At 67.4% G+C, this 16,734-nt stretch overlaps 1 protein-coding gene across 1 annotated transcript; it reads left to right on the top strand.

Moving 5' to 3' along the window:
* Positions 1-3,109: 3,109 nt before the first annotated feature.
* Positions 3,110-9,442, top strand: FGF3 (fibroblast growth factor 3). The gene is made up of 3 exons (XM_070063757.2): positions 3,110-3,416; positions 5,121-5,224; positions 8,977-9,442. Exons 1-3 carry the CDS (start codon positions 3,197-3,199, stop codon positions 9,388-9,390), a joined length of 738 nt encoding a protein of 245 aa, XP_069919858.1. The 5' UTR covers positions 3,110-3,196; the 3' UTR covers positions 9,391-9,442.
* Positions 9,443-16,734: the final 7,292 nt, after the last annotated feature.

Consider the following 16,734-nt stretch of genomic DNA (forward strand, 5'->3'; position numbering starts at 1 on the left):
AGGCCCCAGGCTGGGGTCTCCCTCCTGCCGCTGACCTCGGGGTAGAATTAGGGTGAGTCTGGGGCCTGCACCCCGCTGGCAGGCCGGCGAGGAGCACACTGAGGGACAGGCTCCTCTGACTTCTGTCCCCACCAGGGAAGGGGCGGGGCTGGGCTGGGCTGGGCTGTGCCCAGGCATCGCAGCGGCTCAGGGGTGAGGAGACCCAGGCCTGAGGTCCTGGGCCTGGCGGCGAGAAGGCCTGAGCCCAGCCTGGCTGGGGGGGGGGGGGGTTCAGCCGGGGTCTGGAAGAGACCAATTAGTCAAAAGGCTGCAGCTGTCCATTTGGAAGCAATTAACAGGGTCACTATTACCACATTACGCGCCCCCACCTGGTTCCGCACGGGGGAGGGGAGGCGGCCACCGGGGCCCGGGTCCTCGGCCCTCTCGGGGGCAGCAGGGCTGCGGGTGAGACCCCCGTCCCAGCCAGGGAGGCAGAGGGGTCCGGGGCCCCTCCCTCAGCCAGGCCCGCACATCTCTGGGCCAGCAACGTCCCCAGCTGAGCCCAGGCCCCAGGGGAGGGAGCCGGGGCGGAGGAGGGAGGGGGCTTCCTGGGCCCAGAAAGTCCAGGGGCTGAGATGACAGGGTGGACCCCACTGGGGGGGTGCGCCGAGGCCCAGGCCCAGCAGCAGACCCGGGTCCCCGGGGTTCTGCCAACACTAAGGCCCAGCCCCCCGCAGAGCGAGGCGCTTGGGGCTGCAGACAAGTCTCTCCGTAGCCAGGTGGACGGTGGGTCCTGCGGCCAAGGAGACTGCCACCAGGGCACTATGCCGCAGATGGGGGGGGGTCCCACATGGGGAGCCGCCACCCCTCCCCTCTCAAGGCTCTGAAGCGGCCGTAGGAGACCCTGGTCCCTGGGGTGGTGCTTGCTCTGCGCTGCCCCGGACAAGGCCACTAAACCTGACATCACAGACAGGGGAAACCGGGTCCCAGGGCCCGGTGGCAAGAAGTGCCGGGCCCTTGAGCCGGCGCCGTGGCTCAATAGGCTAATCCTCCACCTTGCGGCGCCGGCACACCGGGTTCGAGTCCCGGTTGGGGCGCCGGATTCTGTCCCGGTTGCCCCTCTTCCAGGCCAGCTCTCTGCTATGGCCAGGGAGTGCAGTGGAGGATGGCCCAGGTGCTTGGGCCCTGCACCCCATGGGAGACCAGGAAAAGCACCTGGCTCCTGGCTCCTGCCAGGATCAGCGCGGTGCGCCGGCTGCAGCGGCGGCCATTGGAGGGTGAACCAACGGCAAAAAGGAAGACCTTTCTCTCTGTCTCTCTCTCAACTGTCCACTCTGCCTGTCAAAAAAAAAAAAAAAAAAAAAAAAAAAAAAGAAGTGCCGGGCCCTGGCCACAAGCTCAGGACACAGCCAAGAACAAAACCAGCAGAGCCGCCCGCCCTCCCGCAAGGGAGCGCCCCTTGCCGCCTGCTCTGGGCCCCTGGCCGTTGGCAGAGGCTGAGCCACGACACCTGGGGCCAGAGACCAGGGACAGGGGTCTCCCTGACCACTGCGGGGGCTCTGGGAGTGGGGCAGAAGGGTCGCTACGCACCCAGACTGCCTCCGTGGGGCTGATCCCTGGGCAGCACCAACACGGACAAGCCTTGCGTGTCTCAGGAAGCTCGAGTGACCAGCAAGTCCCAGCCCAGGTCCACACATAGAGCCCCGCTGGGCAGGCCCCCTGTTGGCTCCATCCTCTGCCACCTTAGACTGAGCCCCAACATTAAGGGCCAGGGGCTCCCGCCATCCGGCAGCCTGGCCTTAGGGCTCGCAGGAGTCTGCCCTGGGGCCTCGGCCCCACAGACCCTGGCTGGCACCGAAGTGCTGGCGGCGCGGGGGTGCTGGTGGGACTGGGCTCATGGGGGGGGGCAACATGCTGGAAAGGTCCCGAGGGTGCCCCCCAGGTCCGGGAGCTCACAGGAGTCCCTGGTGCCCTACACACTTGCGGGGACCCCAAATCCTGGTGCAGGATTTGCACCGTCCCTGGTGGGACGGAGCAGGCCGGCCCACCGGGGCCGTGGCGTAGGCTCCGGCCCCACAGGGCCCCCACCTCAGCCTGCAGCCTCCTTGGCTGGACCCGCTAGCCTGTATCCTGCTGGCTTCCCGGGGAAGGGGGGGCGACAAGGCGGGGGTGAGGGTGAGGGCTGGGAAGGAAGTGAGGATGCGGCTTTTCCCAAAAAAAAGCTGGGCTGCCCAGGAGACCCCCACGCTCCGGCGTCCAGCCTCCACCTCCCTCTGCCCCCTCCCCTCCTCTCCCGGCCTCCCTCCACCTCCCCAGCCCCCAGGCCCATCCCACACGCGGGGGATCCGCCCGCACCGCTGGCCTGGTAGTCAGAAGGCGTCGGCGGTCCCGCCACACACAGGCGCGCGCGCGCGCGCGCACACACACACACACACACACACCCGCCTCGCGGGAGCTCGGGGTTCCTGGGCGCCGGCATGGAGCTGGGCACCCCTACGGGCGCCAGCCCCCGGGACCTTCCCCTCCCCTCCTCAGCCCTCCGCGGTCCCCTTCATTCTGCCGGCCTCTCAGGGGCGTTCGCCAGCGCGACTTCCCCGCGAGTGGTGTGCGCGGACATCAGTCACCGGCAGCGGCCCCATTGTGCACGGGGATTGATGGGGGGCGGGAGGGGGTGACAGGGCCTGGGGCGGCCGCCTCCAGGCCTCGGTCTATAATTTTCCGAGGCATAATTGGTCGGGGGGCGGGGGCGGGGAGGGGCGGGGAGGGGACCTTTCAGAGCCGAGAGGGCGAACGGGGGCGCGGGGCGCAGGGCGCGGGGCGCGCGACCGAGCGGAGCCGCGGCTCGACGGCCGTGCGCAGGGGCTGAGCGCGCGCAGGCGGCGCAGGGCCCGAACCCCGCGCCTCCGCCTGGGGACAACATCGGCCTTTTGTTGTCCGAGCGAACGTCCTTTCTTTGGGAGCTTTGCGCAGCCGGAAATTTCACTGCTCCCGGGTGAAAATTAAAGGGTCTCCCTCTCTCCCTCCCTCTCTCTCCCCTCCCCGCCGTCTCCCTCCCCCCTTTCCCCTCACTTCCACCCCCCAACACTTTCCCGCGGAGCCCGAGTCGGCACCGCCAGGCGCAGGAGCCCGCTCCGAGCGCCCGGCCGCGGCTCGGCTGCTGCCCCTTCATGGGCTCCGCGCTGGCCCGCAGCCGCCGCCGGGCGGGCGCGATGCCGCGATGGGCCTGATCTGGCTGCTGCTGCTCAGCCTGCTGGAGCCCGGCTGGCCCGCGGCGGACCCCGGCGCGCGACTGCGGCGCGATGCGGGCGGCCGCGGCGGCGTCTACGAGCACCTTGGCGGGGCGCCCCGGCGCCGGAAGCTCTACTGCGCCACCAAGTACCACCTGCAGCTGCACCCGAGCGGCCGCGTCAACGGCAGCCTGGAGAACAGCGCCTACAGTGAGTGCCCGGCCGCCGGCGAGGGCGCGGGCGCGCCGGGGCGGCCCGGGGAAGGGGCTGCCACCCGCTGCCGCAGCGCAGAAGTGCGCGCGCAGGGGTCCGAGGAGAGCCGGGGGCAGGCGGCTCCCGTCCAAAGAGGGCGCCCGAGGTCTGGCCCCGCCCGGCTCGCGTGCCCGAGGGGGCGCGGTGGGCAGCCCGGGCTCAGCGCTGGGCTGCGCTCGGCGATCCTGGCGAGTTTCAGGCTTTGAGCTTGTCGGGGGGCGCCGGACGAGGCGTTTGTCCTTCTCCTTATGGGTCGGACGACTTTGCCACCCGCTGCGGTGCCCTCTGCCGCTCTGCTCGCTCCTACTCTCGCCCCGGCGGTGCTGGGTCCCTGGGCTGCCACTGCCACCGCCGGAGAGACGTGTCCCCCGGAGCGCCCGGCGCGCTCCCGCTACAGAGAGGGGGCCGCGGGGCGCTGAGCGGGAGCGCCAAGGGGCGTCCGCCTGGCATCCAGGACTCGTCCCTGGGACCGAGCCCCTCGGGAGTCTGAGAGGAGGCTCCCGGGCTTGGCCCGTCTGGTTGCGGGGGACCTAGGGACCCCGAGTGGAGCGCAAAGCCACAGGGACTCAAAGCCGCCCGACTCGGTGTGGGGGCTGGAGCCCGGAAGGCCCGCAGCGGGGAGCGTGGGAGGGCGGTCGGGGCCGCCGAGGTCCTTGGCTACGACGCGCCGCGCGCGCTCGGCTTGCGCCCGGGGCGCAGGAAGCGGTGCGGCGGGTTCAAGGCGGCGGCGGGAAACCGCGGCTTCCGTGAGGAAAGCCGCAGCCCAGCGAAGGCGTCGTTGGGGGAACGCCTCCGGAGCCGCGCGGCGGGGACGAGCGGCCGCCAGCCCGGCTGCCTCCGCGGCCCAGGGCGCCCCGACTAGGTGCTGGCAGGACGGGCTGCCGGGGGCCGCAGAGAGGGGCGCGCGCTCGTAGCCGCCCGTGGCGCGCAACCGGACATGCGTTTCAGGAGGGCTTGGGTGGAGTCCACCCAGCCGGCGTCCCGTGGACGCCTGCGCCCTTGCCGGCTGGACCACAGCCTGCCCGGGGTTGGGGGGGGGGGACCTCTGCGACCCGCTCCCAGCTGCAGTGAGTGCCAGCAGCCCGCCCCGGGCTTCCGGCTGCGGTCTCATCCCGCCTGGAAGCCACTCTCGGTGAACAATGGTCCCACCTGTGACTTTGTCATAAGCACCGCCTCTCCTCCCAGGAGAGCACCGGTGTCCCCAGGGGGTTCTCAGCTCTTAGGTCCCCCGGGGAGTGGGTGAGCCCTGGCCAGCTTCCCTCTGCCAGCTCCAGGGTGCAGCCTGTCTTTTTAGGTCCCCTGCCCGGGGCACTTCTCTCGTGCCCAGGTGGCATCCTGGCAGGGTCCAGGCAGTGCCTGCTGAGGGCGCAGCCCCCCCCCCGCACCTGGCGTGAGCGTCCTTGGCATCTCCCCCCCCCCCCAGGGTCTCCGCCTGCTCGCTAAGTGTGCGCCTTGAGGCCGAGGCGCCTGGCATAGGTGGTGTGTGTCTGGGTGGATTTCACTTTTTCCCTCCCAGGTTTGAATTCCTCTCCTTGGAGAAGTCTTTTCCCCCACGCCGCGGTGCACCTGGGCCTGGCTGCGGCAGGGCCGGCTCCGTCCTCAGCTTGGGCCTCGTGGTGCCAAGGGGGTGGGTGAGTGATGCCCCTTCTCCTTCCTTCCCAGGTATCCTGGAGATAACGGCGGTGGAAGTGGGCGTCGTGGCCATCAAGGGGCTCTTCTCGGGGCGGTACCTGGCCATGAACAAGAGAGGACGGCTCTACGCCTCGGTGAGTCCAGTCTCGCTACTGGTGGAGTAGCCTCTGGCTTGGGGAGACATCACGTCGAGGGACACAGGGGGCGCGGCGATAGAATGCTTTGTCCAGGGCCGCAGAGGTGCTGGGGCTGTGACTCTGCGTCCTGAGCTCTGGGGAGGAAGGTGGCCCTTGGGGACTGGAGGAGGGTGGCCCTTGAGGATTACAAACAATGCCCTGCCCCCCCCCCCAGTGCTCCCCTTTGCCCTGTTGTCAACCAGGATCACCCTTCCCTGAAGGCTGCCGGGAGCCAGGGAGCCAAGGGCCCCGGAGTGTCCACTCAAATAAATGGATCCAGACCGACCTGGGGACAAAGCCAGGGCATCCGTGGGGCCAGCGCGCTTCCCCAGGGTCTCCCTAGAGCTCGCCCAGGGGTGGGGGCAGGGGCGAGTGAAGGAGCCAGCTCCAGCCCAGGTTAGCAAACAAGGAGCTGGCAGTGTCAAGCAGCGACCCAGGACCCAGGTTTGGGCCCCGTCTGTCCACCACCGGGGCCTCTGCTAACCAGAAAGGGTCCCCTGACTCCGTGGGCGTCCGTCGCGCCCCTCCCCCCGCGGCCGGGGTCGGGTAAATGGGAGATCTGCTGCCTCCAACCGCTCATTATGTGCAATTGGGCCGGTATCCCGTTGGGCAATGAGAGGGTTTCCATCATCCCGCAGGGGTCTCCTGCGGTCCCCGCTCCCGCAGGGAACACCCCAACGCTGCCTCGTCCCCTTTGAAGTCCCTGGAGCCGACGCTGTCACCGCAGGTTCCCTGGTTTGCTGATGGAAGTGCACAAGCTGAAGCAAACCCCTTTGTTTGCCGGGGCCCAGGGGCCCGCAGTTGCTGGGAGCGGGGACTTCCTGGTGCCGGCTCTTCTGCCGCCCGTGCCACTCGTGGTTAATAGCTACATGGCCTGGGCCTGGGGCCTGGTCCAAGTTCTTGAAGTGAATGGGGCTCTCTGGGCAGTGTGGGGAGCTGGCTTCGTCTCCATGACAACCACTGCTCTGACCTGGGACGGGGAGATGCCCGGTGGCCTGCGGTGATGGCAGGGCCTCCTGTCCCCACTGGGAGCGCCTCAGCGTGGAGCAGGTTGGCCAAGTCGGGGACGCCCGCCTCCTCTGCCGTCTCGTCTCAGGAGGGACCCAGGCTCAGGACACAGAGCAAGTGGGAGCTGGGGGAACCCCTGGAGGGTCCCGCCCACGGCCCCTGCCTCTAGAGCCGACGGCGTGGCTGTGGGAGAGAGGAGGGAGGCGCCGAGTCCTAAGGGGACAGCGAGGTCCTGGGGGGAGGCAGGCAGTGTGGCTGGGTGGTGTGGAACTTTCCAGAGCACCCAACAGAGACGCTCTCACCGCCCTGAGGGGACCTGGGAGCGAGGCAGCCGGGTGCCGGGGAGCGAGGCGGCCGGGTGCTGGGAGGGGAGGCGGCCGGGTACTGGGAGGGGAGGCGGCCAGGTGCCGGGGAGCGAGGTGGCCGGGTGCCGGGAGGGAGGCGGCCGGGTGCTGGCCCTGTGGCACCTGTGTCCCAGTGCCCCCGAGCCACACCCTGTGTATATACCTCTACCTCCATCACCCTGATCCTCGGCTGCCCCTCCCCTCCCCTGGGCTGGCCCGTCCACTTCAGGGCCAGTGACGCACGCCCCGATCTCCCTGGTGAGGTATAGATCACCCCGAGACCCAGCCGGGGGCAGCAGCCCCCCAGCTGAACTCAGTGGCTCCCTGACCCCCCAAATCACTGCCGCACCAGCACCCCCTCCAGTCCAGAGGCGACTGGGAGCCGTGGGAGCTGCTCCCCCTGCCCCAGTCCAGGCCACCTCAGTCCTCAGAATATGGGTGTCCCCCAGTGCTGCCTTACCACCCTCTGTGTGTCCCTTACAAGGCTGGCCCTGGCCACTTCCCACCTGGCCACCAGAGGACGCTCAGAACTGGACAGCTGACCTCCCGACAGCACGTCTATCATCTGTCCATCCATATGCACCCACCCGGCCGTCCATCATCCACCCACCCATCCATTTGTCCGTCCACCCCCCCCCCCAGCATGCCCTCCGTCTTTGGACAGTGTGTGTCCTGAGCACCCACCACACCAGCCCTCTGTCCGTGTCCCGGCCTCATGAACGAGCCACCAGGGCCTCAGCTCCCCGACTGCCCCATGACGGACGCCCCCTGCAGGCTCCGGAGCAGGCACACCGTGCCGCTCACCCCTTGGCGCACACGGTCCCTGCCTGGAACACGCCCCTCCCTGACACCGCGGGTCACCTTGTTGTCCACGCATTCCTGGGTCTGTGCCCTTTGTGGGGCGGAAGCAGCCCTGCGGCGGGGGCTTGTGGAACAAGGTATCAGGGCCGACGCCACGACCCTCCGTCAGTCCCAATGGCAGCTGCCCCCATGGTCCCACACTCCTTCCTCGGCCAGCCCAGGCATCCCTACAACGTACCAGCAATGTCCTGCCCCCACCTTGGAGGGCCTGAACCTCCTGCCCCAAGAAGGTCACAGGCCTGTGTCCTTGGGCGCCCCCTGCCAGCGCCCCTGAAAAGGGGAAGCCCCGGTCCTGGGAGAACGTACCTCCTCAGGCACCCTCACCCTGAGTTCTGCAGGTGTCGCGTGGGAGCGGGGCAGTCACATGGCACCACCGGCACGGTTCCAGGATTTGGGGCCTGGCCCCACCCTGTGCCTCAGTTTCCCCATTTGTAAACCATAGAGGTTGGTCTTGGGCTGAGCCCCAGGGAGCGCTGAGCATCCAGGGAGGGGTCGAGAGCAGGGAGGGGCAGCCCCTGTCCCCGATCCAGCCGGAGCCTCCTTCCCAGCCCCTGGAGGATGGAGTTTGATGCTCAGGACACAGCGTGCCATGAGGCCCTGCCCGGTCAGCTGCTTCTCTGTGTGTGGGCCTGAGCCCCCCACCCTGAGAAGGGGCGAGTGGCCCTGTGAGCCAGTCCCTCCCTCACTGCCGCGGGCACGCCAGACCCCAGCTGGAGGCAGACCATGAGGGCGGCCCGCCCCCGCCCTGTGGCCTGCCCCCAGAGGAAGAACATCGTCTTGCCCTGCCCCACGGGAGGGGCGGGTCCACTGTGGTTGGAAAGGAGCCGCCCTGTTGGTGGCCCCTGGGAGAGATGGCCTCGGCGTCCCCGCAGCCCTGGAGCTGGGCGCCACGGTGGATTTACCGTCCGTCCCTGCGTGAGCCGGAACCCCCACGTCTGTGCCGACCCCGAGAACAGCAATCGCACGGCCAGCTCCTGGCCTCCCGAACCCCCCGGGGCAGGAATGCTGCCCTGATGGTGCCTTTCTGAGTACAAGGTCAGAGCTGGGGCCTTAACTCAGCCTTCAGCAAGGAACCCAGCCCAGAACGCCCTGGCCAGGGCCCCCTCTGCAACACCTGGCTGCCGCCCCTTCCCTGGGGTCCCCACGCCCTCCCTGCTTCCCTTGTCCAGATGTCCATGCTGAGCAGCCGGAAACCGGCCAGGGCACCTGGGAGCTGTGCCCCACAGACGGCCGCTGTGTCCTTGTGCTGGGGCAGCCCCAAGTCAGTGCGCTTGGCCTGGTGGATGGAAGCTGGGGGACCCCAGGGGGCTGGGCAGGGAGGGGCTGGCTCCGGAGGCCATCGGGCACTCGGAGAGTGCACATCAGGAGAGGGGCAGAGGACGCGCGGTGGAGGCAGGGGTGTGGGGCAACAGCAGGTGCAGGAGGAGGCGGGAGCGGGAGGAGGGCTCCCGCGACCCGCCCCTGACGCCCGCGTCTCCCCTGCCCCACCTCCCGCAGGAACACTACAGCGCGGAGTGCGAGTTCGTGGAGCGGATTCACGAGCTGGGCTACAACACCTACGCGTCCCGGCTGTACCGCTCGGCGCCCGGCGGGCAGGGCGCGCGGCGGCAGCCCGGCGCCGAGAGACCCTGGTACGTGTCCGTGAACGGCAAGGGCCGGCCCCGCCGCGGCTTCCGGACCCGCCGCACGCAGAAGTCCTCGCTCTTCCTGCCCCGCGTGCTGGACCACAGGGACCACGAGATGGTGCGGCTGCTGCACCGCGGCGCCGCCCGCGTCCTGGGCAGGGGGCTGCAGCCCCGACCCCGGCGGCGGCGGCAGAGGCAGAGCCGCGGACGCCGCCCGGCGCGGGAGCCCGTGCGCGGTCAGGCCCCGCCGCTGGGCACGGCAGGACCGGCCGAGGCGCCGCCCTGAGACGCCGCTGCGCTGCCCGTGCCCGGCCCCGGCCCCCTCCCCGTGCCCCTGACCCGGGTTGGGCGCTGCTGAGACGCCGGACACGCGGTGCCAGCCCGAGGACCGGGAGGTGCCAGCGCGCGCGTGGACGGTGTGGGTGGGGCACCTGTCGGGGGGGTATTAAAGTATTTTATTTTCCTCTGTGATTGCGTGGACTGCGGGCTGAGGACGTGCTGGACTCTGGACGCGCTGGCCAGGGGCGCCTGCCAAGGACAGCAGTGCCCCTGGCGTTGCTGGAGGGCACTGTGCCTGCGGGTGTCCACCTGTGTGCGTGCACGTGTGTGTGCACGTGTGTGGAGGGGACTGTGGGGTCCCGTGTCTGCATGTGTCCATCCCATCTGTGTGCACGTGAGGTGTGTTCATGTGCGTGTGCACGTGTGTGGAGAGCACTGTGGGGTCCCGTGTCTGCATGTGCCCATCCCATCTGTGTGCACGAGAGGTGTGTTCATGTGCGTGTGCACGTGTGTGGAGGGGACTGTGGGGTCCTGTGCCTGCGTGTGACCATCTGTGTGTGCCCACATGAGGTGTGTGCATGTATGTGTGTGTTCCTGAGAAGACGTGTATGTCTGTGGGCACATGCGTGTTCCTGGGTGTGCACTGTAGTCATGTGCTCCTGGAGGACAGGTGTGTGTACACGCGTGTGTATGTGTGTGTGCGTGCACAGAGGCAAGGAAGGGAGCCAGGTTCACTTCTCCTCCTCCTGCAGCCCCTCCCCTCCTTTATCCCGGCCCCGGGCCCGGTTTGCCGTCTGCCTGGGGAAGGCTGAGGCCGCCTGCTTGGCTGGGGAGTCAGTCAGCGGAGCTCGGCCCCGGGCCTCCCCGCAGCTGCCCCCAACTCTGCCCAGGAGTCAGGGACACCTGAGAGCCAGAGGGCGAGGGAGTGTGCACCTGCCCGCAGGACACGGCCAGGTGGGCAGGGGCCCAGGTGAGGGGCGTGGCCTGGGTCCCAGAGGCTGTGGTACCTGGTTCCAGTGCCTGGGGGGAGGGGGTCCCCGAAGGTGAGCCTTCAGGACGGTGGCTGCAGCTGGGCCCTCGTGGAAGTGGGGGGACTACAGAGGAGGAGCTGAGGCCTCCTGGCTGAACCCGCCCAGGGCGGGGAGTGGCCTCGGCTCTGTGTCCTGCAGCAGGCCCCCGTGGAGGGCGGGGCTGGGGTGCCCAGGGCAGGGAGTGGCCTCAGCTCTGCGTCCTGCAGCAGGCCCCCGTGGAGGGCGGGGCTGGGGTGCCCAGGGCAGGGAGTGGCCTCAGCTCTGCGTCCTGCAGCAGGCCCCCGTGGAGGGCGGGGCTGGGGTGCCCAGGGCAGCCCCAGCCCTGGCCTTCCCCTGGGAGTGCTCAGGAAGGGGTGGGATGGTAGCTACCATTGCAGGTTGAACTGTGTCTCCCCAGCCCCTCAGAGTCCTAACTCTACATACACGGGACTGGACTGCGGTCGGGCACTGCGGTGCAGTGGGTCCGGCTGCCGCTTGGGACACCTCCACCCCGCATTGCGGCGCTGGTTCAAGCCCCGGCTGCTCTGCTGCGGGCCCAGCTCCCTGCTGATGCGCCTGGGAAAGCAGCGGGAGTGCTTGGGCTCCAGCACGCTCGTGGGAGACCTGGGTGGAGCTCTGGGCCTGGGCGTCTGGGGAGTGAACCATCCGATGGAAGATCTCTCTGTCTCTCCCTCTGTCACTCAGCCCTCAAATAAATATATAAGTAAATCTTGGCACACACTCAAAAACGAATGTGACCTCATTTGGAAATAGTCATTGCGAATGTGATTACTTAAGATGAGGTTGCACGGATGGAGGTTCGAGTCCCGGCTGCTCCTCTTCCAGGCCAGCTCTCTGCTGTGGCCTGGGAAAGCAGTGGAGGACGGCCCAGGTCCCTGGGCCCTGCACCCGCGTGGGAGACCTGGAGGAAGCTCCTGGCTTTGGCCTGGTTCTTCCCCGGCCATTGCTGACATGTAGGGGAGTAAACCGGTGGATGGAAGACCTCTCTCTCTCTCTCTCTCTCTCTCTCTCTCTCTCTCTCTCTCTCTGTAACTGCCATTCAAGTAAATAAATAAACCTGTAAAAACGGACTTTCTGGGATCCATGCCGTCATTTCTTCCGCTCTATGCATTTCCCGTGAGTATTCTGAAGCCTCTGTGTGCAGGGACTTCGAGTTGTTTTCTCTCCATAATACTCACCTCTTCATTCCATTTCCACCAACTTTTAATTAAAAATTTATTTGAAAGTCAGAGTGACAGAGAGAGAGAGTGAGAGAGAGAGAGAGTGAGAGAGAGAGAGAGCGAGAGAGATCTGACTGCTGGTTCACTCCCCAAATGGCTGCATCAGCTAGGCTGGGCCAGGCCAAAGCCAGGAGCTTCTTCCGGGTCTCCCACGCGGGTGCAGGGGCCCAAGGACCTGGGCCATCTTCCACTGCTTTCCCAGGCCATAGCAGAGCTGGATCGGAACTGGAGCAGCCAGGACTTGAACAGGCAACCATGCGCGATGCCGGCCCTGCGGGCAGGGATCTAACCCAAGGGCCACAGCTCCGGCCCCTCCAGCAGCTGGTTGGAGTTGCCTCACGCAGAGGCTAGAGCCAGGCCAGGTGGGGGAGCCAGCCCTGCCACACTGGGTCTCGTTCAGCCTCCAGGGCTGGGGGACAGGGACCTCCTGCTGTTGAAGATGCACTCAGGTGGCCCCAAAAGGAGAGCGACCCCCCCCCAGTGCTGAGGGAGGGGCAGAGGAGAGCAGGTAGGACTGGAGCGGGGAGGAGACGGGGCTGGGTGGGGTCCGGGAACCCATCCCCTGTTGCCGTCTGGGCGGACCCCTGCCCCTCCGTGAGCCTGGAGGAAGCCGACGCTGGAGACCCGGCACCCACAGGCTCCCGGGACAGCCGCCCTCTGCCCTGGGTTTGCTCAGCCAGAATAGACAGGGCGAAGAACAGAGCTGAGAGGCCAGCGCTGTGGCATAGCAGTTAAAGCCGCTGCCTGGGGCACCCACATCCCACTTGAGCACAGGTTCGAGTCCCGGCTGCTCCACTTCCGATCCAGCTCCCTGCTGTGGCCTGGGAAAGCAGTGGAGGACAGCCCGAGTGCTTGGGCCCTGCACCCTCGTGGGAGACCCAGATGGAGTTCTGGGCTCCTGGCTTGCAGCCATTCGGGGAGTGAACCAGCGGATGGAAGCGCGCTCTCTCTCCCCCCCCCCACCCACTGAATTTCAAATAAATCAGTCTTATAAATGAGAAGCCAAGGGGCCGGGGCAAGGACCTGTCCGGTGCTGTTGCTGTGAGAACCGAAGGCTGAGCCGTGTGGCCTGGACACAGCGATTCCACTCGGGAAGCAGGGATGCAGGCACCAGGAGAGCTCCCGGAAAGCCCCGAGCACGTCCTCCCCGGCGGCCGGCCACACGGTGGTGTGACCCGGCCCCAAGGGAGGGAAGCTGCGCTCGGACGAGCAGGTCACAGGGGGACACAACCTGCTGGGGCCAGAGTCAGCGTGGGGGGCGAGAAGGTTCTGCAGCCGGAGGAGGTGAGGGGTCACGTGGCTGTGTGGCTGAGAACCTGGCCAGTAGCGCCCCCCACACTGATCGAGGCATCCATGGTGGGGTGGGGGAGCAGGTGCTGTGGCACAGGGGTCAGGACCCGGCTCTGAGCCCAACTCCAGCTCCCTGCTGGTGGGCATCCGGGGAGGCAGCCGTGACGGCTCCGGGACGCGGGTCCTGCCCTCCGCGTGGGAGAGCCCGTGGAGATGCCAGCTCCCAGCTCCACCTGGCCCAGCCCCAGCTGCTGTGGGCATTTGAGGAGTGAACCAGCTCTGTCCATCTCTCAAAGAAAGAAGCCCTGGAGAGCGACCAGCAGGAAGGAGCCGCGCGACCCCAGGGGCCCTGGCAGGGGCAGCTGAGCGGGGTCCGGTGCACCCCCCGCCTGCCCTATAGGAAAACGTGGCCCCGTCTGGTGAAGCCCAAGGAGCGAGCCGCCCACTGCCAGGCCCCTGGGCCCCGTCCTGGGTGCCCCTCCTTTGTCGGCTGTGAAGCCACCTCCTACACGGAAGGCCAGGACTCAGACGCTCCCACGGGACCTCTGAATTCTGGTGGCCACGCTCCCGATGAATGGCCGGTCCAAAGTGGCTGCTGCTGGAGACACATGGTGACCTCCAAGGCGCCCTGCGAGCTGGCGTCCATACGGGATGCTGGCACGGCAGGTCGCAGGTGGCAGCTCCCTAAGCTTTTCTTAGGGCCACAGAGCCTGACCCAAAGCTCCTTGGGCTCCAGCGCCTGGCCGCTCCCCTCCACGGTCCCCAGGGAAGGGGTCCCCGGCACAGCCATGTGGGTAAACCCTAGGCCAATGTTCGTGAGTTGCACAGAGCAGCCCACAAGCCGGCCGCGCCACGCCTGGGAGCAGCCCCGGGTGGAATGAAGACCTGAGACCACACCAGAGCCCACACATGGACAGAAGCCCAAGGGTGGGGGGAATGGTGGGAATCCTGTAGCTGTGGCCGCACACTGATCCCAGTGACCCAGGAGGGAACCCTGTGTCTCAGGAGATGGCACCGTGGGCAGCGATGTCCCCATTGCCAGATCTGGAGACCAGGGTGGGGTGGGGGAGGGGAAGGAGCTGGGGAAGTGAGCAGCAGCCAGGAGTGGCCCCGGGGGTCCTTGCTGGGTGGGCTCGGGACAGCAGTAGCCACAGGGTCACAGTGACTGGTGTGCCACACTGCACCTGACCGCACACCTGCGTTGTGATGGCCCAGCCACGCCCGCATGTTTTCCTCTCAGAGGGGCCTTCTCCCTCCAATGGGCAGAATTCGGGGACAGGAGTGGGGGTGGGGGTGCCCCGGTGGTGGGAGCCAGCGCCTGCTGCATGCAGTACCGAGTCTGACCAGCAGATGGCAGTGGTCTCAGGAACAAGGTCCAAGAGGCCCCAGGCCTGACTGCGCCAGCAGGTGCCCAGCCCTGAGGTTCCTGGCAGCTGGGGAGGGGACGGGAGACCTGGCCTGGCCATCCCGGCTTACCCAGGATGACACATGGGGGCAGCAGGCGGGGTCTCTGGAGACAGCCATGCCCCGCATGACAAGGACAGTGAGAGTGAGGCGGGGAGAGGAAAAGCCCCGCCCCCGTACCCATCTGCCCCATCCCCCAGGGCTGCGTCCATCTCCCCTCAGCTCTGCCTTGGGTTCCACTTCTCCCCGTGGGCCAGGCCAGGGCTGAGAGGAGGAAGGATGCTTGCCCAGGCCCCAGCAGCATGAACCCCCAAACCCTGCCTTCTGGGGCCAGCTCTGCCCTGCCCATCTGGGGACCCCTCATGGAGGCCAGTGGGGTTTGGCAGCCCAGGGCTGAGGTGACAGGGCTAGCGAACAGGGACCAGACTTCCTCCATGGTCCTAGGGCTGCAGCCCCCCCCCCGCCCTGTGCCGACCTGGGTCCTTTGGGACAGCCTTGCCCTGATCAGGAAGGGCAGGAGTGGACCCGGCCAGGAATGGGGGGAGCTGGTCCCTGACTGCTCCATGGTTCCCCGAGGAGGTGTGAGCTGTTCCTGTCACCCCCATTCTGCCAGCACTGGAACGGCTCAGAGAGGTGGAGCCACCTGCCCAAAGTCACACAGCGCTGGGTCTTAATGGTGAGGGCAGAGGTCACCCCAGCTCCCCCTCCCCTCTCCAGCACTGGGTGCTGATCCTCCCCTGCCCCAGAGCCCTGTCAGCCAGGCCTTGTGTGGATCTGGGGGTCTCCAAGCAGGCAGAACTCCTGATCTGATGCCCCTTGCAACAGCTGCTCACCCCTCCAGCTGGGAGCCCTGCAGGGGGCGCTGGCGAGCAGGGATGATACCAGTCAGGGAGGAGGGTGGGGCCTGGTCATGGGGAACAGCCGCGGTCCAGCCCCAGCCGCTCCTCGCGGGTCCCCGTCCCCAGGTCAGCCTTGCGGTGGCCAGCGGTGCTGAGCTGCTGACAGTGGGGCTGAGCTGCATGGTCCAATCCACCTCCAGCAGGGCAGGGAGCTGAGGGCGCGCCAGGCCTGCCGGGCGGGTGTGGCTGGCACCGGGGAGGCGGGGCCGGTGCAGGAGAGACGGCAGCCGCTGGCACATGGCACACAGCACGTCTCTCGGGGTAGGGGTGGGCGCTTCCAGGGAGGAGGGGGTTACTGAGGGAGAGCGACTTCCGACCCGAGCCTGTGAGTGTGGGACCTGTAGCCATAGGAGCGACGCCTGGGTCAGAAAGACTGGCGCCCGGAGCCGCCACTCTCCAGCCCGTGTGCCACGACCTCACAGCAGTGCCCTCGGCTTCAAGGTGGCCCTTGGGTAGCCTGCAGGGAGGAGGCGACCTCAGGGAGCCAAAGCCCCAGGGAAGGCTCTCAGCACCGCCCAGGGACCAAGGAAGGGGCGGGACAACTCAGGCAGGAGCCCGGCCTGGGACTCTGCATTCTGTTCCCAGTGCATCTGGGGCTGTGGCTCTGAGGGTGGGGGCAGAGGGCAGAGGCCCCTTGGTGCTCCCAGCAGGTCACCTACAGCCCCTCCCTGGTTGTCTGCAGACCCCCAGGCCCTCCCCAGCCCCCTGCCGTATGAATGGCAGCACAGCTCTGCCCACCAACACCCCCCAAACCCAGTCAAAAACTCCTTAGCAGGTGCCATGGGGTGACAGCCCCAAGCCCAAAGGTGCAGATTTGCCCTCCACTCCCTGTGATGGGCAGGGGCTCCCACTTACCCCGCACCCAGACTCGCCCAGGCTTCTGGGAAAACTGCCGCGGCCCCACGAGAGCCAGGGACACAGAGAAATAGCCCCGGAGACGCTCAGCGGTGCTCTGCATCCAAGCGGCCCTGGGTCATTCACGCCGAGGCAAAGAACTCGCATTGTACAGCCCAGGGACAGCCGTGTGTCCTGTCGCTTTGCCCCCAACCACACGGAGAGACCACTGTTCACCCAGTTAGGGGCTCTAGAGATGCCTCCAAGTATAGGGACGACGAGTGTAGGGTCTCTGGAATTACGGGGCCGTTCCGCGGGAGGGACTTCAGCATCCATGGGTCCTGGGGCCGGTCTCCTACAGACACTGAGAGACAGCAGCTGTCAGCCCTGGCGGTCAGCTCTCTGGCCCGGGAGAGACAGGCCAAAGGCCTCCTTGCCACGGTCCCCACGACGAGGCGGCTCCGCGGAACTGTCACAGCCCCCAAAGACCTGGGAGACACCAGGAGGAAGCAGGAGGAAGCGCCGCCGGCACTGGGAGTTAGGTGAGCCAGGAGGACTTCCATGTAAAGCGAGGGCTTTAGTTAGTAACAATGTATCCATACTGGTTGTTGCAACAAAGTATCACAGCAAGGCTGGGATGCTCTGAGTAGACCAGAGCCAGGATAGGGAAGAG

Source organism: Oryctolagus cuniculus, chromosome 1, assembly GCF_051225735.1.
Source record: "Oryctolagus cuniculus isolate XC-2025 breed Fujian yellow rabbit chromosome 1, ASM5122573v1, whole genome shotgun sequence".
Classification (NCBI taxonomy): Eukaryota; Metazoa; Chordata; class Mammalia; order Lagomorpha; family Leporidae; genus Oryctolagus; species Oryctolagus cuniculus.

Bases quoted from the DNA above. Each gene is read 5' to 3' on its own strand.
- FGF3 (XM_070063757.2), top strand. From the start codon at position 3,197: ATGGGCCTGATCTGGCTGCTGCTGCTCAGCCTGCTGGAGCCCGGCTGG. The intron at 3,417-5,120 runs GTGAGTGCCCGG...CTTCCTTCCCAG, and splicing joins CCTGGAGAACAGCGCCTACA to GTATCCTGGAGATAACGGCG. The intron at 5,225-8,976 runs GTGAGTCCAGTC...CACCTCCCGCAG, and splicing joins GAGGACGGCTCTACGCCTCG to GAACACTACAGCGCGGAGTG.